Source organism: Amblyomma americanum, chromosome 9, assembly GCF_052857255.1.
Source record: "Amblyomma americanum isolate KBUSLIRL-KWMA chromosome 9, ASM5285725v1, whole genome shotgun sequence".
NCBI lineage: Eukaryota > Metazoa > Arthropoda > Arachnida > Ixodida > Ixodidae > Amblyomma > Amblyomma americanum.
Window position 1 is genome coordinate 75,105,691 of NC_135505.1, and position 23,703 is coordinate 75,129,393.

General features: G+C 42.7%; 1 protein-coding gene across 1 annotated transcript in view; it reads left to right on the top strand.

Moving 5' to 3' along the window:
* The first annotated feature begins 7,230 nt into the window (after positions 1-7,230).
* The window catches only part of LOC144104657 (uncharacterized), a 33,185-nt gene continuing 16,712 nt past the window's right edge, over positions 7,231-23,703 (top strand). The window contains exons 1-6 of the mRNA XM_077637792.1: positions 7,231-7,340; positions 9,214-9,342; positions 13,198-13,254; positions 15,530-15,913; positions 17,508-17,855; positions 20,827-20,912. Coding sequence (XP_077493918.1) covers positions 7,298-7,340; positions 9,214-9,342; positions 13,198-13,254; positions 15,530-15,913; positions 17,508-17,855; positions 20,827-20,912 — 1,047 coding nt within the window. The 5' untranslated portion in view covers positions 7,231-7,297. The remainder of the gene's footprint in view (positions 7,341-9,213; positions 9,343-13,197; positions 13,255-15,529; positions 15,914-17,507; positions 17,856-20,826; positions 20,913-23,703) is intronic.

A 23,703-nucleotide genomic window follows, 5' to 3' on the forward strand; every position in this document is an offset into this window, starting at 1 on the left:
AGTTTCGTGATGAATCCTATCGAAGGCTTTGGAGAAATTATGTATATTCCAAGGGTTATTTGTTTACATTCAATGTTATTTAAGATTATTTCTTTTTGCTTCAAGAGAGCCATTTCAGTAGAGGACTTAGGTCTAAATCCAAACTGTCTTGGAGTTATCACGTTGTATTTTTTAAGAAAATTGGAGAGTCGTAAATGTATTGTTTTTCCAAGCCCTTAGAAAAAATAGGCAATATAGACACTGGTCTATAATTACCAAGATCGTTTTTCGAACCACCTTTTTAAAGAACAACTACTTTTGCTATTTTCATGTCCGAAGGGAAAATGCCGGTAGTCAAAGACAAGTTATAAATATAAGTTAAAATTGGGCAGATAATGTCCAAGACGTACATAACAGGTTTCATTTTCAGTCCAAAAGCATCTTCACTGTTTGTATTGTTCATGCCTTTATATATATTAAGCACCTCATTTTCGTCACAACATGTCATAAAAATACTGTTACTTGTATGATTCGTAATGTAATCCAATGCCATATTGTTGTGTTCACTATCAACAAGTCCACTGAAATAGCTATTAAACTTATTTGCGAGTGCGAGTCCACTATAACTAATGCCTTCCATTGTAATACTGTCAATTGTATTTGCAGAGTTAGGGTTCAAGACTCGATTCAACCTATTCCAAACTTTCTTTTGATCGGTCAGACCAGCGAACTTGTTAAGGTGATATGCTTTCCTCGCTTTTCTTAAAGTTAAGTTCAGTTTGTTTCGGTACCTCTTGAACGTTGCCCACGATTCTGGACTGGGACTTTGTAAGAATTTCTGATAGAGGGAATTTTTCCTGGCAGTCATTCGAAGAATATGCGAGGTAATCCAGGGTTTACGAGCTCGTTTTGGTTTCTTTACATCTTTGTAGGGAAAACTGTTACGATATATACAAGCGAATATCTTCAGAAAACAACTAAACGCTATGTCAGCAGTCAATGCAGCAAAAACTGGTTCCTAGTTGACGTTCATTATTTTGCGTCGAAATGTTTCTAACGTGGTTGGGGTGATCTGCTGTATTTTTACATTTGTTTGTTTACAGGTTGATTTTAATACAGGCACACTATTACATACGATGTAAACAGGCAGGTGGTGACTAATAGCATAATTAATAACCCCGGTTGAGAGCACATTTGTTGCGTTGTTTGTAATCAGCAAATCAAGAAGTGTTGCCGTAGTGGGTGTTATGCGTGTAGGTAATGCCACAACGTTTACAAGACAATATGATTCCATTAATAATGATAGTCGTGACTTTCTGGGTGTATTTTCATGCATATCGACATTGAAATCACCACCTATATATACAGTGTAATTATATGCAGTGGCAAATTGAAAAACATGCTCCATATAGTGAAAAAAGTTCTCAATACAACCATTCGGGGGGCGATACACAACAGTGAAGAGGTTCTTATTGCTACAAACTGAGAGCACCTCATAATCAGGTGTAACCGAAGTAATCTCATCAACCCTTTCACACTGAACACTATCAAGCACAAACAAAGAAACGCCTCCACCTCTTCTGCTTGTTCTGTTTAGGAAGTAAGACTGATAGTTGAGCAGCTCAGGACAATCAACTTTGTCTTTGACCCATGTCTCAGTAAGCATTACCACAGAGAACATGAATTTAAACTGTTCAAGGAATGCACGTAAAATGTCATGTTTATCGCGAACAGACTGAATATTCAAACATAGCACTGAAAAATGGTTAGACTGACCCTGAACCTCATTATTAATATCATTCGGAGAGAGGTAAGTATCACCCATCTAGAAGGAACTAATTACAATCAAGAGCAGTGACTCACTGCAACAGCCCCCTCAAATCGTCATCGCATCGAATCACGTGTGCCAGTTCCCCGTTCGCCTTTCGTACAAGCACTTTGTTGTTCCGGTGCCAGGCATACTTGTAGGCATTCGCATCAGCCCATTTTTTGCAGAATCGAGAAGCGTTCTGTTCAACCGAGTCAGGTTTTCTACGATTGAGACCTCAGAGTCAGACGTTCTGAGTGATTTGCCTTTCAAAAACCATTGATCTCTGAGCTTCTGGGAAGTGAAACGAACTAGCACACCTGGAACTTTGCCTTGTTTCGCGGGAAGCCTGTGTACGGCATCCACATCGCCTTCGCACAGCTCAGGAAGCTCAATTGAGTGGGCCACATCATTCACTTTTTCAAGCAAATTCTCACCATCTGACTCCGAAATGCCATGGAATACCAAATTTTTCCGTCTACTCCTCCACTCCAAATCATTCACAGTGACCTTAAGATGATCCACTTCCTCATTGTTACTACAACTTTCAAGGACAACAACTCGCTTTCGAAGTTCCTTAATCTCTGCCTCTTGTCTAGCCAATGTTTTTAGCACTTCATCATATTTCTCTGACATCATATTGATCGACTTGTCAATATTGTCAACTTTTTCTGGAAGATGTTCAAGTTTCTCAAGTCTCGCAAGGATAGCACTGAGAATGACAGGTATATTGACTTCGTCTCCCTCCTTGCCGCCTCCCGCCCCTCTCAGGCGTGACGAATAGCATGTGCCACATTTCCAGACCTCGAAAAAAGCCTCAGCCTTTCCCTTCGCAGCAGCCTCAGACACCCCAGAACATTTTCCTAGGTGGTAGAACAAGTTGCTACATTCAGAGCATTCTATTACACGGCCTTTGGCTGGAATTGCTTTCGAACATGCCGCACATATTTTATCGCGGCCAGCCATGTCTTATCTAACACGGGCCAACAAGTCAAAAAGGCACAGCACAAAGCAAGACACTTTCGGCAGCGGTGGCAGCAGGGTAAGACCAAGACTGAAAATGTAAAGGCAAAAGCACTAACCGGCAACCAGCTGTACGGAGCAATTAGGCTGCGAACCGCTGTCTGCCACCACCGCAGCCGAAGTGACGAGCAGTGGGCGTGACAGGAGCGGCACAAATCATTCCGGTGATAGCAGCTTGGTGACGCTAGCAGCAGTAGTTGCTTGAGGAAACGAAATGCCGTGCATACACAGCCGATCAGTTCAAAGAAGGTTACTGCAGGTCCCACAGTCTTGGGAATTCCAGGCGAAGGAGAAATCCGTCGCGCAGGCTGCAACCTGCAACCAGTTGTACGGAGCAATTAGGCTGCGAACCGCTGTCTGCCACCACCGCAGCCAAGAACGTACGCACCATTGGGAGTGATTTCCAAGAAAAACATGAAATTATCTGTTGCACATAAAGGTGGACTGAATCAACGCCGCCAGAGCTTCGAGGTGCAAAAGGTGCAAATCCTATAAGAACGTAGCGGAACTCTGCAGAAAGCCAGCTTATAAACTCTTTTTCAGTGAGTTGTTTGCAGCACATTGTAAATTTTGGTGATGAAAAACAGATTTAGATGGGGTTTCCTTGCAGAAATGCGGATACCGTGCTGGACATGAGCTAGGGCAGAGCGCTGAACAGATATCAGGCGGATTTTCCAGTGATGTGCACTATGCTATAGGCACTCACATGGGCGCCAAGATACTTGAGTTGTGTCCATTGCATACCAGTATATGCAGAACGCGTCATTTCCCACATTCGAAACCAGAGACCACCACTCTTAAAAGGGTTAATCTGAGCTCCTGACACGGAACCGAAGTCTTCAGTTAAACTTATAGCCTCACCGATGCTTCTCCTATCAGCGTAGAAAAACATGAGGTCATCAGCATAAGCGAATAGTTTGAGTTCGTTACCCATAATGACAAAAACCATTTACACTGTGAATGGTTTTTACAGCAACTCTAGTGTTTTTAACCTTTATGCAAAGTGGCTTCTATTGCGAACAGCACAGGGAACAGTGGTCAACCATCTTTCACAGAAGGCTAACTGAGGACTTGTTGTGAAACACAACCATTTACAATCAGGCACGTGAAATAGTTTTTGTAACAAAGGCATATAAAACAAGAATAAAAACAAAATTGGCATGATTAAAAGAGAAAAATGAATGAATGCATGGGGCACCCGAACGAATGTTTTTGTGATGTTAATTTGCAGCTGTGCTAGTTTGTTATGGCGTCACTGTACTACTGCAACAATGTGCGAGCTTCATGCAAGTCAGACTGTACGGACGTCACCCCTCCTAAAAACACATATTTGATGAGGTACAATCCAAGTAGCCGTTGCAAGCTGTAGCCGATTTGTGAGGGCTTTAGCAAAATCTTTAATAGCAATAGAAATCTCGATAGGTGTGTAGTCAGCTGCATATTTTAGCTGTCCTCATCTTCAGTGTTAAGACTATATGACCTCTTTTAAAGTTCTGTGCCGAAAATCCAACATTACAACTGGTCTCAAAAATTCCTAGCAGTACAGGGCAGAAAACATATCAAAATGTCTTGTAAAATTTCCTGAGCAGCCGTCATGTGCCGGGGATTTCGAAACAGGCAATCGATAAAATGCATCTTGCAATTCACTCAAGGTTAAAGAACCACATATTACCGAACACTCGTCTTCAGAAAGCGGCGCTAGCATGGACACTATGTGCTCTAAATGACCATCATCATCAATGTTACAAATGTATGAAGCCGCAGCAGATACAACCGCCACATGTGTTTTATGATGCCGTTGCTATGCAGGCAGGATGTAGAGATGTAGCGCCGGGTTCAGAATTTTTACACCGTATTACAAATCCGAGCGAACCGCAATAAAATATAGCACAATGCTCTGTGTGAAGGACGTGTAGGATGGACATCATCTCTAGCAATTAATGTGGCTGTAATTGCGTACAGCGTTCATTCGTGCCGAAGCACCCACTTACAGGCACATAGGCGGTAATTTAGAACTATAAGAAAAGAAAATTAAAGAAATGCAGACTACTTTTCAGTATTCTTCTTGCGTTTAGTGAGGGAGATCGAAAGGTTTTCCATAAAGAAAGTGAACAGGACACCCACGATAAATCGAGGAAATAAGAAATCTAATTATTCTTTCAACAGCAAGGTCCACGCTAGGATGAAGTGAAGGTGGCGGGAAAAAATGTGAGTCAATGTGGAACAAACGTAAATAAGTTGTTACATGAGCAGCAGAGGTTGCTTTAAGAAAACGATTGAACAACAGATATGAGAGGAGAAGAAAAACAAAGTTAAAAGGAACGCCGGACCCAAAAAATTGTAGTGGGCCGTGGGCAATACTATGATAACGTTGTTAAACCGAGCAGACGTGCAAAAGCTTTTACTTAGCCTGAATTTCTCATGGCTTTGATGTGCTGGGTCGTCGGCAGGCCTGCCGGAGGTATTACACCGATAGTAATGAAGAGTGGCTTAATGGCACGCGGGAATTGCCGGCGACGAAGAGTTTTGCACAAGTTATCGACGCAGAAACCGGGTGAGAAACCGGAAAAGAAGCAGCAGTTCTCCAGAGCGAGCAGCAGCCGGCGCCCTCAGGAGCCTCGTATGACCTTTTTTCACCACACTTACATTGAGCATTAGGTATGTAAGCAAAATATTTTGAAATGTTTACACTGTAGACACTAATATTTAAAAAACCAACGTACATTTTGTTCCCGAGAAAAATTTAGTTAAAGATTGCTTTTAATGGCACATAGACAAATCGCCGATAATGCGCTTACGCAGAGTTGGAAAACTCATCACAAGAATTTTTACATGTGATTTCCTCCACGGAAAAGTTCTCGGTTTGAAAGCAAGCGACTTGGGAGGGACAAGACACAGCGCTTTGAAAGATCAGATATCTTTATACTTGCTAAAAATAATTTCCCACTCGCTTAGAAAACGTTAAATCATACACCGCTTTCTTGGCGTTCGCAAATTTGAGATCATATTTATCTTCAAGAAACAGAACTTTCATGGAAATATAAGTCACCTGCAAAGTAGACTTCATCTGTCGAAGGAAAGCCTACCAACTATCTGAAGTTCTAATAGTAACAACAAAGACATAGAAAATCCGTTTCTTTCTTATTAAATAATCCAATGAGAATGAACGAAGGCATTTTCTTTTGTCATTGAAACTGCGGACAACCGCTTATTTTTTTCTGTTCCGTCAACCTTGTTACTGCAGGTATGTTCTAGGCACAACGGCTGCAAATTAGTAGAGGCTTCCGCGGAAGTCTTGCTTAAGGCGCGACGCGCTAGAATTGCAACATCATAAAAAATAGTGCGGTCGCTAGCAGCAGGGTCTATCACGCAGGCAGAGAATCTTATGTTACACACGCGGAGCTTCGCCGCACTAGAAGAACAAGAAAATAAGCGGAAAGATATGAAGGGGAACGTATCGTCGCAGCAACGCTTCGCGCATAGAAATAAACATAAAACCAACAACATGCTCCTGAGCATCTAAAACCAGAGAGTAACTAAGGTCGGCTGGCTGATAAACGCGCCCTGAGAGCGACCATCGTCTTGAGCTGTCACCAGTCTGTGAAGAGCGAAACGGAAACTATGCGCCCGGATTGTTTTCGGCCGCGGTGCCCTCGTACTGCCCTCAAGGCATCCGTATCGCTCTTAAGAGGGGTGTTCCTCTATGCACTAGGAGTGGCATACAATTCAGGTTTGGCTAGGGCTATTTCGACGTTTAGTTTGATGAGCAGGAAAACTCGACGCGACGCCACTCTCGTGCCTGTTCGAATCTGCCGCTGCCCGCACAGTCGCATCCGGATTACCAGCGTTCCACACCAAATATTGATGTGAGCGTTTGCGGGGTTACACCGAGAATTAGTATAATGAAGATTTTTAATTCGGATTTTTAATTCGGTGGCAAAGAATTCGGACGACTGAAGTACTAAACTTACACTCAACTGTATTTGCTGTGCACTTCCTGTTCCAAAACACGGATAAGGCGTACTTTTACTCGTTATCTGTACACAGTGACAGGATTAGAAGTGAAGAAGGCATGGGCGCTATGCGAAGTTAAAAGCCTTTGCGCTTTAATAACAAAATGTATAGGGTTTCAATCCTATCCTGTATCGCCGCTTCAATGCTAAGCACATTTTTACGTATCCACGACTTCGTATGCGTTAAAACACCTGTAGCCATTTGCTTCCCGCATGTCGTCATTGCCTAAAAGGAAGGCACATCTTTATTTAGAGTATCCCACCGCAACAAGCTCGTTGGTGTCCTCACATCGCGTGCACTCTAGAAACTCGAAACCTTGAGACCTTATCAAAGAGATGTGGGGGAGCGTTGGCCTTCGACGCCATATCCTTTCCACAGCTGTCGTCGCATGTTGACTCTCCTTAGCTCTGAGATCGGGTTCAGCACACCCCTCGAAGCGGCTAACGAAAAAAGAGCTGCGGACCGCTTGGAACCATGAAATATATTCTCCTTATTGTCCTCCTGGATGCTGTAACAGGTGAGGTCTTGGTATATTACCGCCTGTTGTTTTGGTTTGGGCTCCTTCAACGCTACTGAAAAAAAGTTTATTGATTGAGGCACCAAAATTAACACTTTTGGAAGCTTTCTCACAATTTTGTAACATTTTCTTCTTTCTAAAAAAGATATTTTCTATGAACAGTTTGTGCCTATATTCTGCGAGCATATTTTTGATCTGCATTACAAGTCAACGTAAAGGAGGCTTGCAAATATTCGTTCAAGCAGTGGCCACTCGTTACTATAGACTGGCGCATTTGAAATTGAAGAATTCATAAGCGCTAACTGAGTCCTTTAAACAGCGGCGCTTTGCATAGAATTATGAAAAATGCTTGGAGTTACTCCGCAGATAAATTTTCAGAGCACAACAAATACCATGTTAACAAATTTTTAAAAACTTAAGCTGGTTAATTTTTTAAATGCCGTTCATAATATAGTTTCTATATTATTTTTTTGCCCAATTCTTAAGTTTTTACCTAAAACATCTAATATTGAAACTGTGCTAGGCAGCAAAAATTGGGTTGACGTATGCGGGTAGCAATGAAAGGGAAATTGCGACTTCAGCGGAGATGTAATAATATCCAGTATTCCTGAGCACTGAAAAATATTTAATATTGGAATTACCCAAAATGTAATTCACTTGAAGTTACGAAGTTCTCGTCACCAGAACGAACCTTTGTGCAAAGCTGTCTTTTGAATTATAACGTTCTTAATACATAACACGCCGCATTAGCTTAAATTTATGAGCGAATAAGCGATACGGCTTAATCGCGATATGCATTGTTTACAAGTTTTCAAGCCTGTAGGAAGTTCTCTACGGCTACTATGTTAAAATGGTTTTTATTGTATTTAACCCTATGATGTGAGAATGCGATTCTTTCTTTCAGTGCCGCCGCAGGTAGCCCAATAAATGGCCATATGACTGAGACGTCAGATTCTAAAGCTGGCTTATTTTAAACTAGAAAATATTTGTACCCATTGCGTCCTTGTTGAACATTGCTGCGCTGCTTAACTTACTTTCGGTACAATACTCACCTTTTGTGGATTTATGCCGTTGGGCTGGAAAATAGTGCACTTAGATCTACAATACCAACTAGCCCGAAACCTAACTCTACTGAAGTTGCGTTCATATACATCGCGCTCGCCTTTCCTTAGCGTTTCTATTCTTCAGGATGTGAATGTGAACGTGCTCCAGGCCAACATCGCCAGTGCGACAGTTGCACTGTGTTTAGTCCTTCTTGTTTCCTTCTTTGCCCATTTGCCGTTGCGTTGGAAAGCTATGAACCTAAATCTGCACTCTGCTGCGCTGCACAATTTGCATCAGAATGATGCACACCTATATATGAGGATTAGTACTGCGTCGGAGGACGAACTTTCTGTCTGTCCTCTCTAAACAGTGGTGTTCTGAAGCAGTGATAATAATATTAATAATTGGTTTTTTGTGGAAAGGAAATGGCGCAGTACCTGTCTCATATATCTTTGGACACCTGAACCGCGCCTTAAGGGAAGGGATAAAGGAGGGAGTGAAAGAAGAAAGGAAGAATAGGTGCCGTAGTGGAGGGCTCCGGATTAATTTCGACCACCTGGGGATCTTTAACGTGCACTGACATCGCACAGCACACGGGCGCTTTAGCGTTTTTCCTCCATAAAAACGCAGCCGCCGCGGTCGGGTTCGAACCCGGGAACTCCGGATCAGTAGTCGAGCGCCCTAACCACTGAGCCACCGCGGCGGGTCTGAAGCAGTGCAATTGTGTTACTCGATGTTTGGGTACTATTCTGATGAGGAATATAACTGAAAACGTTGAGGAGTGAAAAAAACTAATACGAAGATAACTCTTTTTTTTGCATCTTTTCAGCACTGATATCACATCACTGCCCCTTTACTGGGGATGTAATACCAAATCAGTTTCGATGTCAGGACGACCGCAAGTATATCCCGCTTACTAAGGTTTGCGATGGAGACGAAGACTGCAGCCGCAGTAGGAGTAAGCGAAAATTCCTTGTTTTCTCCTGATATATAAATATATATTTGAAGTGTTTTCCGCGCGACGAAAAGTTGCGACCACCACTCGCGCATTTTTCAATTGCGCATCTCTGGCTCTTCAACACTTCTTCTTTACAATGAATAAGTTAGGCAATATATGTGCCGAGTGACACGGGACAACTTGGAGTGCAAAATGGCCTAATCTTTTGTCATTGCAAAGTAAATTAGCAAAGCAATAGAAGGTGTGAAAAAAATCAGAAGCTATTGGTGTTTTTTTTTTCAGAACATCTCATTTGAACCAGCTCTACAAGCGCAAGTTTTCAACTGAATCTTGTGAAAAGAGGGAACATTAACAGTTTTAACGGACATACAACTCTTTTAATTTTTTCACCTGAGAATGTAAAATTCTAGTAGTCCGAGGTTCGAAAGTTGGAAACAGCAGTTGTATTCTCGCATTTAGAAATGAATTCCAATATTAACAAAATAGAAGTACAATGATCTTTAGCAAACGGTTTGAAGGTAGTATCACTCAAAGTACGCGTCTCTTTAGAGGGGTATTACAATATCCAATTTAAAGCTGCGTCCTGATTTAGCGAAGCAGCGCATTATTCTTCGCGGTTCAATCTGAACTCAGCATCTGAATGAAAATCGTCCATTGAAACCAGCTCTTCGGTTATGAGCACCATGAAAGTTACTGCGTACGTCCGATTACTTATTTTTATTATAGTTTATATGGAGAATGGTTGTTTCCAATGTGGAAAATCTCTTTATTCTGGTTATCTGAGTGCCTTTTGTTCGTATTTTATTTTTGTTCCAGGTCTCTCATAACAATCAGCGGATATATCCTTATCGAATCTTGTTTTTTTCTGAATTTCATCAATACCATCACCGAATCTTACCCTTTTGTTCTAATTCATCTATTGCGGTTAGGCAGATGCATTATTCGTCCCATTTGTAGTAGTATTATTTCTGTTCTTTTTTGGTAGCCGTAAATCTTTGCGTGTTTCGCACAGTCACTACACGCATACATTATGCCCGTACGCTAAAAGGGATGGCGCGATGGCAGGTCAAAATTCTTTGTTTTAGGGTTGAGGAATAAAATTTTGCATGCATATTGAAATGTACACTCAATGCTTAAATACCAGCTTTCAGTGAAGTATCTCAAGAAATTTTGACATTAGAAAATAGATTTTCTTCATTCTTGTAGCAACTACAGAAAGTTTGGTGTGAAAACGAAACATCGTAGCAGCCTGCAGTCACTCTTAGGTTTTACCCAATAGAATGGTTGCTGCAGCACCATTGTCCGAATATTTACAGAAGGCTAATATATTTCTACAAAAAGTGTTATATTCATGCTTGCATACATCACTTTCTGTAATCATGACAAATTGGTGCTTAAGTAAGTCCAAAATGAGGAAGCAATTAAAAAAAATTAAAAATATTGGACCCTAATGGCTTATGTAAATTTTCAACAAATACATTGCAACAAACCGCATAGAAATCTTTGAAGTTATTGTCCCTCTGTGCTTTCTGCAAGCAGGGCAGCCAGGCATAAAAATGCTGTAGAAAATTGAAAACCTAAATTGTAGAAGCAGGTCGTGTGCACCAAAATGTCTCAGGATTGTTTTTTTATGTGTGCGACAGTGAAAGGCCTCGCTTATCTCTTTATCTCTCTCGTTCTTTTGTTCTGCCTTGCATGCCATTTTGTTTTTTCTCTCGGTCCCTTTGAGCTGAGAGCGAGAGAGGGGAAACTCCCGCTCCGTCGCAGACATCGCGCGAATTTAGTCGCCGGCGCTGAACACTTCTTTCCGCCGGCTCTACACACGTCCTTTGTAATCGAGACAACTCGGCAAACCCGGCGGCGGAACCCACGCTGTCGCAAAAACGAAACTTTACCCGCGTAGGAACAGCGCTGTGTTGCTTTGCTGAGTTGTTTACGCGTCACAAATGTTTCTGCGTTCTCTAGAGGGTGTTTGACATTGAGGCGTAGGTCGGCCACTGACGCCAAATTGCCATGATCATCCCTGGATGAACTTACGTTCGCATGCTGCTTCACCATCGCATCGATAAGCGTAATCAGTTGGTATAAATTCCTCATCGTAGTCTCTCATCGTAGCACTGAACGATCCTCGTCGCTTTCACTGCCGCTCTGGTTTCTTTGTATTTTTGAAGGAACATAGAACGCGCTGATCTTGTTCGTCACTCATGGCGGCCCGGCACGCGCTATCTCACGCATGCTTCCTCTGAAACGTGTGACGTCACTGGCGCACAGAACCTCACGAAACAAGAAATGCTGTCTCGGAGAATTGGATCAGCAGACTCGCCGACTGCCGACAAGTCAGCAAAAGCGTGCACGCACGACACCGAAGCATACGGGCAGAGAGATATAGCCAACGAGCAGCCACACCTAATGCGCACTGAGCGACCCGTTGCAGGCCAGACCACTCGGCTATAAGCAGCAGCTACCTGGAGGCGATCGCAGTTTACCTTTTTGTGATTTTGGTTTCATCGTAGACATTTAATTCTAGTGGGAAAAAGACTGCCCTGACGACAGATTTCTCGTCACAGCAATGTGGAAGCGAGCGACAGCGCAACATCGGAACTATCGCGTATGGCGCTAGAAAATCGGCCATTTTCACAGACATTTCAGTCAGTATTTTGGTACACACGGTCAGAAAAACATTTTTCAAGAAACTTCTGGGCTGGTGTCGAGGAACATTTTTCTGTATATAAATGACAAAAATCCTTGATATGCTTACCCTACTGTTTTTTCAATCAGTTTATGTAGATTTCCGCAAATGTATCCTCGCCTCAGCCCGTAAGCATTTTCGATTAATATTGAAATGTTGTTTTATACCTATCTATTTTTTAAAAAAGAATTATGTAGTTTTTTGCATTATGAACATCACATATTTTCACTGTTCCATTTCTGTTTTGTCGTGGGCAAAGTTACGTTTTCTTGACAACATCCCTCAAGAGAAAAGTGTACAACAGCTGTATGTTATCGATACTCACCTACGGAGCAGAAATGTGGATGCTAATGAAAAGGGGTCAGCTTAAGGTAAGGACAACGCAGCGAGCCATGCAAGGAAAAATGATAGGTGTAACGTTAACAGACCGCAAGCGGGCGCAGTGGGTGAGCGAGCAAATGCGTGTTAATGACATCCTGGTCAAAATCAACGGGAAGAAATGGGCTTGGGCAGGGCATGTACTGCGAAGCAGGATAACCGCTGGTTCTTAAGGGTAACAGAGGGGATTCCAAGAGAAGGCAAGCGTAGCAGGAGGCGGCAGATGGTTAGGTAGGCGGATGAGATTAGGAAGTTTGCAGGCATAGGGTGGGCGCAGCTGGCAAAGGACTGGGTTGATTGGAGGTCATTGCCCAGCAGTGGGTGCAGTCAGGATGATAATGATGATGATTATGAATAAGCGTACATAGATGCTGAAAAGTCTTAACGCTTTAAGTTTGCACGTTGCCCAATTCATATGCTTCGCTATGATCGCTAGTCATAGCCTAGGAAAAGTATTTATTTGGTGGCTTGCTTGTTTTCTTTCTCCGTCGTTCTACTACGTGCTACTCCTGCCACTGACGCATTTCCACAAATCTGCTCAAACTTCTTCCCCCCCAGACACAAGAAAGGTGCACCGTGGCACACAACAGCGGTATCACGACACCGTGAGTATGGGTAGGGACGTGTTAATTGAAAGCGGGTGTTTGAAGTCTGAGGCGGTGCTGTGTCTTATTAAAGCTTTTGTGGCAGTGAAATATCATGAGAAACCGAGTTAATTTCCCACCTTGAAAACATCGAAAAATTTAGACAATCCAAAGCATATGTTCACTGCTGCTTTCTGGTTTCAGATTATGACCGTTACTCGTGGAGTAGGACAGCCCAGGACGAGGACCCCAACATATGTGGTAAGTCAAACTTCCCCGTAAAGTGACATGACATCCTTCTTTCTCGCTCTTTTTTTTGGACTTTACCGAAAGCACATGAATAGCCCAAGCCTAAATATAGTATATTTTTCGCGTAATAATGCTCTTCCTAGGCAGCGCAGATTGCAAACACCCGAATAAAAGATGCACAATTATGCCTTCGCATTTATTATTTATATCAAAGCAATAAAATTGTAGCCTTAATGCTTGCATATGTATCTTCACTTGCACAGCCAGAAAATGCTGTTTTAGGATAGCCCAATACCTACGGCAGAATATTTGGAGCACCTATTTTGTTTCAACATGGTCGCGTTCATTCTGGAACGAGGGTTAGTAAATAGTGGTTTCTGTCTAATATTCTCCGCCCTGATTATTTCGCGTGCTCCTTTAGAAATGGCAAATATTTTATTACTAAGCCTCACCAGGCCCCAACATTGAATCGCAAAAGAGGGTGGGAATCGGAAGACTCTGTTTGCTATCAGCCCATGCTACTGCCGTGCTCATGTATGACAGGGGTTGAGGAATCAGTTAAAAGTTACTATTAATGTGCCACAGGTGCTATATTGTGCGAAACGTACCTTCTAGTGTGACCTATCTAAATAAACAGAGCAGGCAAAACGACGTGCAAGAACGCCATTCATTGCACAGAGTAATGCCGTCGTATAGAACGCGAGCTCTGTGTGGAGGAAGTCAACTAGAGATAAAATGCTAGCGTTGGCCAAATTTACATAGATAATCAAGGCCAGTGCTAGGACGAGTCGTGGGGCTAAATAGTCGAGTGTAGGCCTGATATATAGATTTATCTAAGTTGGATGGCGACCGGAGCCGTCGATTTTAATCAACCAGTTATACCATTTGCACATGTCACAAAACTAAGCGTTGACTCAACGTCTCTTCTCTAAATTGAGCGCTGCTACCCACTCATTCAATCAGACTGCATATAAACACGCACGAGGTTGTTTTGAAAGGCGAGCTCTTTCAGCGCTCTGAGCTTTTTGTGATGTCTGCAATACACGGCGCTCAAATTTAAACCTTGCGAATCTGTATGGTATTACAATATGGCGAGTTTACTTATACTTCATTCTAAACCCATTTTTATTGCCTTCTTAAAGATGTCCATACAATTATAAGCGAGCGATGTTTACAACAGAGGCATCAAAAAGCATGACAGCTCCAAATCAGTCTCAGCGAAATGAACACACGCGAACTGATCAAACCACGGAAACGAAATTTTCCTATTGTACGGTCGAAGAACGAAAAATCGAAAATGTTTCAAGAAAGATAATAACACGCTTGATGGCATGAGAAAAAAAGACGGCGTGTACGTAATACGTAAAATGATGCACGGAAAACTTTGTAAACGCTGTATCCGAGGTTTTGCTTTGCATGGCCGAATATTTATGCACCGTTATAAAAGTATGATGATAAGGCGAACATGGGCAACAAAAAGCGCATTTTCGACACATAGCCAGTGCCTTTAATGATCGCGTTGTTGATCGAAGATCAGTTCTGGAATAAATAGTTTGTATGACTCTCACGTGGATAGAAATACGTAACTCTCTATGAGATGTGAGCACGCAGTGAACAAGAGAGGGGGGCCTCATGACGCTCAGCTGAAGTTTGGACAAGAAGACTTGCCTTAGTCTGGGCAAAACGTTCCTCATTGGCAGCGGTTCAATTATTCTTTCCCTCCAGGAAGAAAGCTCGGGGGTGGGGTTAAGAGGCTGTGCTGTGGGATGGGTGGGGGGGGGGGGGGAATCGTAATCAGGCGTGAGGGAAGGTAGTCTCACTGCTCTCAGTGTAATCAGTACATGAAGCCTTCTTTTAATGGTGGTAGGAAAAAGCGAAGTCTTGAACCTGTCATTAAAATACGCATTCTGGCGAGGGAAAACCTCTCTAGGCCACCTGCTCCGGAAGAGCAGCCGATACCTCAATTATTCTCCGCCGGCTGTAGAACACATTTGTCGGGGTGAAATAGCAGTATCTTAGCTTTCACATTCACAAGTGTCGTCTCCTGCTTGTGCCTAAGATTACAGCTATCGGCTTAATTTACAAACGACGCGGTCCAGATGACTTTTCCTTAGAATATACATTGATTTCTGTATACTGGCTGTATACTGGCGTTTATGCCGTAATGGTGAGGTTTAGAATAAGGTAAGTACTTTAGTGAGTAAGATCTGCTGCACTTGTAATGCGCTCGATACAACTGATTTTTAGTTTATGGGCGTCAACATTTTCTTGCATTTTTCCCGAACAGCAAAAGATTTTTTGTGGCAGACAATGGATCTCAGCAGCGAGACGAATCCCAACGGGTCAATCACGGTATCGTGGGCGTGGCGCCACGGCCACTCACCCAGCATCTACAACCTGGCCGGCTACTACATGATTGGACGCTCTGAGCAGCATAACTTCGAGGTCACTCTGCCGCCAACGCATACATGGTACACGCCGAACTGCATGCTTGTGCACACCGAGTACGAGATCTCGCTCTGGCCCTTCTACAAACGGCGGTCTGGAGATCTCAGCAGTGATGAGCTACGACGACACATGGCTGGCTCTGACCACCCGCGGTACTTGTCGCTGGTGCAGCTGGGGAAAGTAGGGAAAGCTACTATGCATAAAGTTCGAACTCCGGCTTCAGGTGAGTATATTTAAAAGAAATACCTCGAGCGTTTACCAAGCAGTTTACAGTGTTTATTGTCGCAGAGACTGCGTGTAAGCCCTTAATGTATTCTAGGATAGGTTTAGCGCATTATAGTACGGATCACAGATGACGGTACCCGCCTTCGGGTCATGAAGAGCTTGCATTGCAATCTTTTAGAAGGTGGAACGCGCGATCGCTCTTCTTTCTTTGCTGCTTTTGGAATGTAGCGTGGTGTGCCAGCGTAACCGTTAACCTGCGGAGATGAGGATGTGGTGCTAGCATACGCTGCTGCGAACGATGAAACATTCGTTTTGGTTTCCGTGTCAATGCAACTCAAATATTAACGCGGTAGCGTTAAAGGTTCCGTTCGGATGGAAGCGCGATGTTCGAGAGGCTAGTGATGTAGAAAACTGTTTCGCTGAAAAAAAAAAACATTTTGAGCAAGCGGAATCAAACCTCTGCGTTTTGGTTGGAGCCGCAAAACTGCAGTGTAGAGAGAGAAGGCTTCCGAAAATTTATATCAAATGCAGGAGATTTTGTCACGTGGGATCATTCCTGGCGTATATCTAAGTTGGGGAAGACATCGTTATTAAGAGGGTCATGTTACAATCGTTTGAATAGTGCCCGAGCACGCCGAACAATGGTTTCTGTTTTTGAGTCTTGTTCGCGCGTTATAGCTGTATTGCAATAAGAGCGTCCTGTTTTCACTTTAGGTTCAGTAATGCGCAGGGCACATAGTTAAACTGGTTAAGTCCTCCCAATCTGAATTTATTTTAATTAATGCTGCAATGTCGGCGAGCTATTACTGATTGATTGTTTAATTCACCGTCGCGCCATTCTGCGCTATAAAAATTAATGCTGCAATGTCGGCGAGCTATTACTGATTGATTGTTTAATTCACCGTCGCGCCATTCTGCGCTGTTACACGACGTAGTGAACATACTTGGGTTATTCTCAGTTTTAGATCCTTATCGATGCCTATTTGCGTGACTGTATATGCGATACTGATATGGGATACGCGGTGGGCCTAGTGGTTTCAGCGTCCTCCTCGCATGCGGGAGGTGTGGGAATCGATCCCCAGTGCTGCCGCGTACCCACCGGTGATACAATGAGTACAAACTTCCCCCAGGCATGATGCTCGGCTCCTTTAGGATGAAATGTTTATAAATGAGTCTTTCAACCCATCCAGACAAGATGAAACAAGTTGTGTCATGGTGCTCTTTGGCCCCAGATGCCCCTGTGCAGTAAAAATTCACAATAATCACTGATATGGGATATGTTTTGTGTGCGGCAATGATATGTGACAGATATGTGATGGTGTAGGTATATGAGAGAGATACAGACGCTATTGAGAATCCCCATTTCGTGATGCACGTAAGGCTGGTCATTGAGGGTGGGCACTCATGGAGGGTAGGGCTTTCATACGTGCAACTGCCGTGGTTGTGCCAAACCACACAACAACACCCTGCAAGCGGAGAAAAGGAAGCTTTTTGTAGCGCATACAATCAATGTGATCAAAGGTGACCGTACACAGCTAAAGAATATTGATGGAGTGATTTCCTCCAAGAAAGCAGAGTGCAATTTCTTTCAGCGCCGAGTGCGGTGGCATGGATCCGGCCACAGCTTGCAAAGGACGAAGAGGGTCATGCGGCGGGCCAGCTCGTCGTCCAAATCCGAGGCCCAGAGAGATGGAACTCTCAACCCGCCGGCTTCCACCTGCGCTGGAAACAGGCTGGAGCAGAAGAGACGGCTGAGAAGGATTTTGAACTTCCCCGGCTTGCCTACGATAGGTACAGAAAAGGCACGGACTTGAACGCCACTTTGTCACTGAAGCCGGGACGTCAGTACATCCTACACGCCAGTGCGCGAGGCCTGGGAGGTAGGGGAGAAATCTTGGCAGGACCCGAGACTTCGACGATCGTGGAGATTCCTCCTGTAGGTGAGAAAGAGGCATAGCAGCAACAACTTCTCCGAAGAAGGCTGTTAAATAAACGTCGGCATGGGGCGAGGAGGAAAGAACACACATGATTAAGACACCGGTAGTGTGGCAGAACTTCATTTATGGACAAAAATAAATGCGAAGTTAATCGTGCCCTTCGGTTGGTGGTGCAAGTGCGGTAACACTTAGTTACATGAGTTAAATGATAAAGTGGATATTGGGAAGTGTTGAGCTTATAATATTTCCCAGTTGGTGGCTCCCTTAACCACCTGATTTTTTATGCTTGTTGTTAGCGTCCTAAGCGTAACCCAGCAAAACATATGCTATTTAGAACTCACTTTTTATTAATATGGTCAAGCTATTCGTAGTTTGAAGGCTTTTTATAGCATACCGCAAAGAAAATATACACTGCTCAGCGGTGCGGTTTTTATAATATCATGCTAGACTTAAAAAAAAACGCTTTTCTTATCAACTATAAAAATTGAGATGCTGTTTTCCCTTCTGGTACCAATATTTTAATCAGCCCAATTCGATCAACTTTTCAAGGAAAAATCTCTCTGGCAGGTTGTTCATCTCTCGGCTGCTTACTTTTGAAAAAAACTACTTACCATTGATTTCTTCTCTTCTAGGGTTCCTGTCATGAACTGAAGATATTCAAAGCCAGCGAGAAAAAGAGCCTACTGTATTTCAGTATTGCTGTGCTAGCTAGCAATCTTACCACCGTTGTTGTTCGAACTGCTTTCCTACAGTAGTATACAACTAAAGAAATAGTTACTAACACTGGGCTATTGTCCGAAGCCTCCTGTATTACTCCACGGGCCAGCCGGAACAGTAAAGGAAATCAAGTTTTTAATTTGTTGTTACAATGAACCAGCCAATGATCATAATTCTAGAGCTTATAATTTTCTTCTCGTTATAACCTTCTTTTTGGGTATACAGAAAAGTTACAACAATAGAGTACTTTCTCGACGTGAAATAATTTTGTGCGGCGGCCTTCAATGTACGCGCAGCTTTACTGCAGGCTTAAGTTGTATCCGACTATAGTCAAAGCCCTTCTCCGCGGTTCTACCTCTCGTGTGGGTGTTGTCCTCTCACCGGCGGTGCAGCTTTCTAGCGGATAAACGAACAACGGGACTTGAGGTCTCTCACTCAGCTTGTGTAAGGATATTTGTTAGTAAAAAACAAGTAACACAACACGCACCCATCCAACTTAAAAGAAAATCGCCAATTGAATACAAAGAAATTTGTAAAATAAGCCACTGTAGATACTACTCATATTACGCGGTTGAATACGCACCGAATAAATAATATTTTACTATGATCGACATTGTCTAAGTACATGTAATTTATACGAGCAGGGCAAGAGGTACTGGTTTGAACATACGTATGTTTTCCATAAACATGAAAAGGTAGCTCAACAGTTGTTTCCTTTAAGTATTTAACTGTTTTCTGTACTGTGTCACGATATTTGTCAGTGAACGTGGATGTTCTAAACCTCCAATAAATATCAATATTTTGTGGCCTTCTGTTAATATTTTTAACAAATAATAGCACTAAGATAATTGCTGATTTAATATTGTATAATCTTCGTGCTAAGTTAGACTTTTCCTAATCTGTACTTGCTTTAAATGGTAAAATTCTGTTCAAAAAATAGCAGTGCAGAATATGGTTTCGTATACGTCTATCTAACGAATCTTATGGAGATTTATATTAAATATGCACGTGTTTACGAGGCACAGCAAAAGCTGATCTCGATGCTTTTTGGCTGTAATTTAGCTGGAAATTAGGCATATTACAATTTATCATATGCACCATCTCTAACTATGCCGTGTGCAAACCTGTAATACCAAAAACCTCCTGATGCAAGTTTCTTGCTTAGTTAATCAAACTGAGAAATCTTATGCTTTTTGGTGCTGCATGGCTTGTATATATTCTGTTTTATCCTCAACAAACATTAGTTGCAAGTCAGCGCTCGTCGTTTTTTTTTGCTCTTCGTCGATGTCTTTAGCGCTGTTTATTCATTATGTCACCGTACCAACTAGTCCAGATGACTCTACTATTGCTGAGGAAATCACTCAAGGGCACCGGGCAGATTTATGCCTAGGCTTATTCATTTATTTGATTAAGTACATTTCTTCGGTCCTTGCATGCAGCATTGTGCTAAAGCAATTGTTTTAAACTGTTTACCTGAAACAAGACGAATGCCTTTTTTAATTAAATATTGGTAACGCTCCAATCATTGGCAAAAAATACGTGCGCAATATTTATACATGCTCGGCACAGAGAGCTATTACGCAGAGGAAAAATAATTTTAAAAGTTATTACTGATTTAACGTCTTCTGCGGTACAGACAAATAGTAAATAGCAAAGCGATATGTAATATTGCCTGGGTTAACCTTTAGTTACATTTTGCAACCATGGCTTTCACTCGGGCATGTGCACTCCAGGCCGCAGCAGTAAAAAACCTTTACAGTAGCGAGTATTGGCACAGCGGACGAAGGGTCGATAAAAGTATCGCCGCACGTTCCGAGAGGAAAGGGTACGGGTGAGGGGGTCGGGGTTGGCAGCTGTGGCAGCTACAACAGTCGCTGCCCATGACCAGTTGGAATTCAATTGTTCTAGTGTTCGTCTTAGAGCACCTCCGCTAAGCTAACACTGCAACTTCTTCGTCACCTTCTAGCGATTGCATCTTCGTAACACAATTTGTATCATTTTCACAGGTATATACATTGATGACACCGTTTGGTACTTTTTGAATAAAAAAATAAAGATTGCATCTAGCTCAGATGCCCTCCTGTGTTATCCCCTGTATACAACTCCGAGCGTATGAAATCCATTTGCGAAAAGTTTGCTTTATCACACATGTTATCGAGAAGTATGAAAGAGAAATGTTTTGTTTGGTCATTTATGCACAACATGTTTCGTTATATGTTTGCGGAATTCAGGACGCACCGTCGCAACTTTTTTGCAGTTCCCGTCGACTTGGTAGTCGAAGTAGTTGATCCTACGAAGCTTATTCTTTCGTGGCGCGTTGGAAGTCCTGCGAAAAAATTTGCGGTAAGTGAAAGTAATCTGAGTCTTTCACGGACTTTTTCGCGAGTGAATGATTAGTTTACGACATGGCCATTATAGTAACTCAATATACTGTCTAGTGTGTCGAGGGTGCGCGCTCTCGTGGGACGCCTTCCACAGCCACCAAAAGGCGGCGCTGCCAACCGCTAAGTTGCTAGGTGTCTTGAGCCACCACTCGATTTAAAGGGTTCAGCCGTATCCACCCATCCATCCATGCTACCGCGCCGCGTGCGCGGAAAAACATGCCTACCTAGCACCGTTCGCTGAAAATCTGCAACATAAATAATTTCACAAGACTGACGAAGCGTTTATCACGCACTACCAGATCCAGTCTGGTAATTTTTACTAATTTTTAATTCTGCTGAGAGGCTGAGGAAGTGAAAAAGAAAAGTCAAATTGAATTCCCAGTCTCCAGCGAGAGACCCAGCTTACGAAGTCCTATCAAACACCGAAGCTATACACGCTAGTCGCAATAAGTCATTTTAATGATCGATTGAGTTTGATTAGGGCTCGTTTTCCGTTTACATGAACATTTCGATCGCGATTTTGCTCAATCTAGTACAATCTACTGCATTCGCGCATCGCGATCTCTCATCTCAGTAGCGATCGTATTATGCGGTTTCGGCGTAATGCTGACTGAGCGCAACCACAGGCATCCAGGTGGTTGCTCCGCGTAAAAGCTACAATTCTTATTCACCATAAAAAAATTGACCAGGAAAAGATTGATGGCGATCTTGCAGAAGTACCCGTGTGACATTGGTAATGAAAAATATCATTCATATTTTTTGCAGAGGTCCATACACTACCTTTAAATTCTGTGGGAATTTTTTTTCTATGCCCAAATGGATCTCTTGTGTCAGTAGAGGCCCCGTACTGTCGGATAAGTTTTGACGTTTCTGCTGCCGAACCGTGCCTACTGCAATGTTGATATAGCAGTCAACTGAGGTTCATTGGCTTCCCTATAAGCAAAAGAAAACAAGGGACACTATCAATCTTTTTTCAACATATGGCATCTGTCTACACAGCAGATACGAGCAGTCTCAATATGGCACACTATTCATGCATTTTGTTTTCAAGGCACAACTCAATTTGTACAGAAATGTTTTGCAGTCTTTTTTTGCAACAAAAATGGCAACGCAAGAACAAAAGAAAAATAGGGGTTGCATCACTGATTTTAATCTAAAAGAGTCTTTGTTAGCACGAACTGCAAAAAGCTACAGCAATGATAAACAAATATAACATTTTCCCATCACTGCTAAACGTTTATAACCAAATAAGCATGGCATTGAAATAATTGTTCAGCTACTGAACAATGAAATATCTAATGTTGGTTGCTATAAATAAGACTGTCTCAAAGGACCGGTCTCTTTCTGGCGAGCTAGTTGACGGTGCCTCGGACTGAAACTTTAAACGTTTTTTCGGCATAACTGTCCTCAAAGGACCGGTCTCTTTCTGGCGAGCTAGTTGACGGTGCCTCGGACTGAAACTTTAAACGTTTTTTCGGCATAACTGTCCTCAAAATTCTTCCCGCAGACAACGTATATTGAAGTCAGCTTGCGGTCTTCGCTTTTGTTTAGCCGCTCTCGATCTACAAGCAGTTCTGGGTCTGAAAACGCGCAGAACAGTGAGAAACAGAAATAGAATTAGAAATGTTTTTTTAATTTTAAAGGTATCAAATCCAGTCAGAAAATATATACCGCTTCAGAGAGAGTTGACGCTTGATATCAGCGTAAAAACCAAACAGAAAAATTCCTACACACATATATATACATAAAAATATATATCTCATGAAGGAGCCAACAGTCACCGATACCAAGGTGCATAGGGGAATTTTCAATTAATTTTTTTTTGTGCGTGTAGTGCTTATCAGTGGGATAAAATTAGTTCGATTAATAAATCGCTTAAAAAGAATTCCTTAAAAAGCAGCAGAAAAACATCCATGCCGCCGGTGGGATCCGAACCCACGACCTCCGAATATCGCATCCGGTGCTCTACCAACTCAGCTACGGCGACGGCTGTCCAATCTGCTGCTCTCGTGGGTATTTATGTTTATTGGGTGTAAGCGAACCTTGAGAATGTTCACCAGCTTCACCCTCGTCCATAGCGGCGGAAGCAGCACGTCCTGTATTACCGCGAATGCGACGTGGAACGTCATCTACTGGCGAGGGCGGAAACTGTGCGAGAGCCCTCATATGCTGCCTATGGCATCAAGACTGCCAGAACCGAGACCCTCGTTAAGCTATTAGCAGACAAATTAAGGAAATGAAGGGCTCGTTTGATAAACTTATGAATGGAGCCAACAGTCACCGTTACCAAGGTTCATAGGGGAATGTTTAATTTTTTTTTACGTGTAGTGCTTATCAGTGGGTGAATAATAGTTCGATTAATTAAGCGCTTAAAGAAAATTACTTATAAAGCAGCAGAAAAAAACCAACCATGTCACCGGTAGGATGCGAACTGATGACCTCCGAGTATATATAAGATAAGAAAGATACTCAAAATTATACCCTCCTTTCGCTGTGATCAGTACTGCAGAGCTACGGTGGTTAAATGACCTACGCATAGCCGGTACTAACGCGCATAAATAAAGCACGCATACATAAAACATATATCGACCAGAGCCCTTCATATACCAGTAGCCGAGAGGTATGTCGCAAATCGTTTGTCTACGTGTATACATGGGAACTGTGTTGGCAGTTTCTGGCTCATCCTGTTTTTCTTTTATATATAGAGACGGAATTCAGGAACCTTCTGCCTAATAATAGTGTTGCTGTCA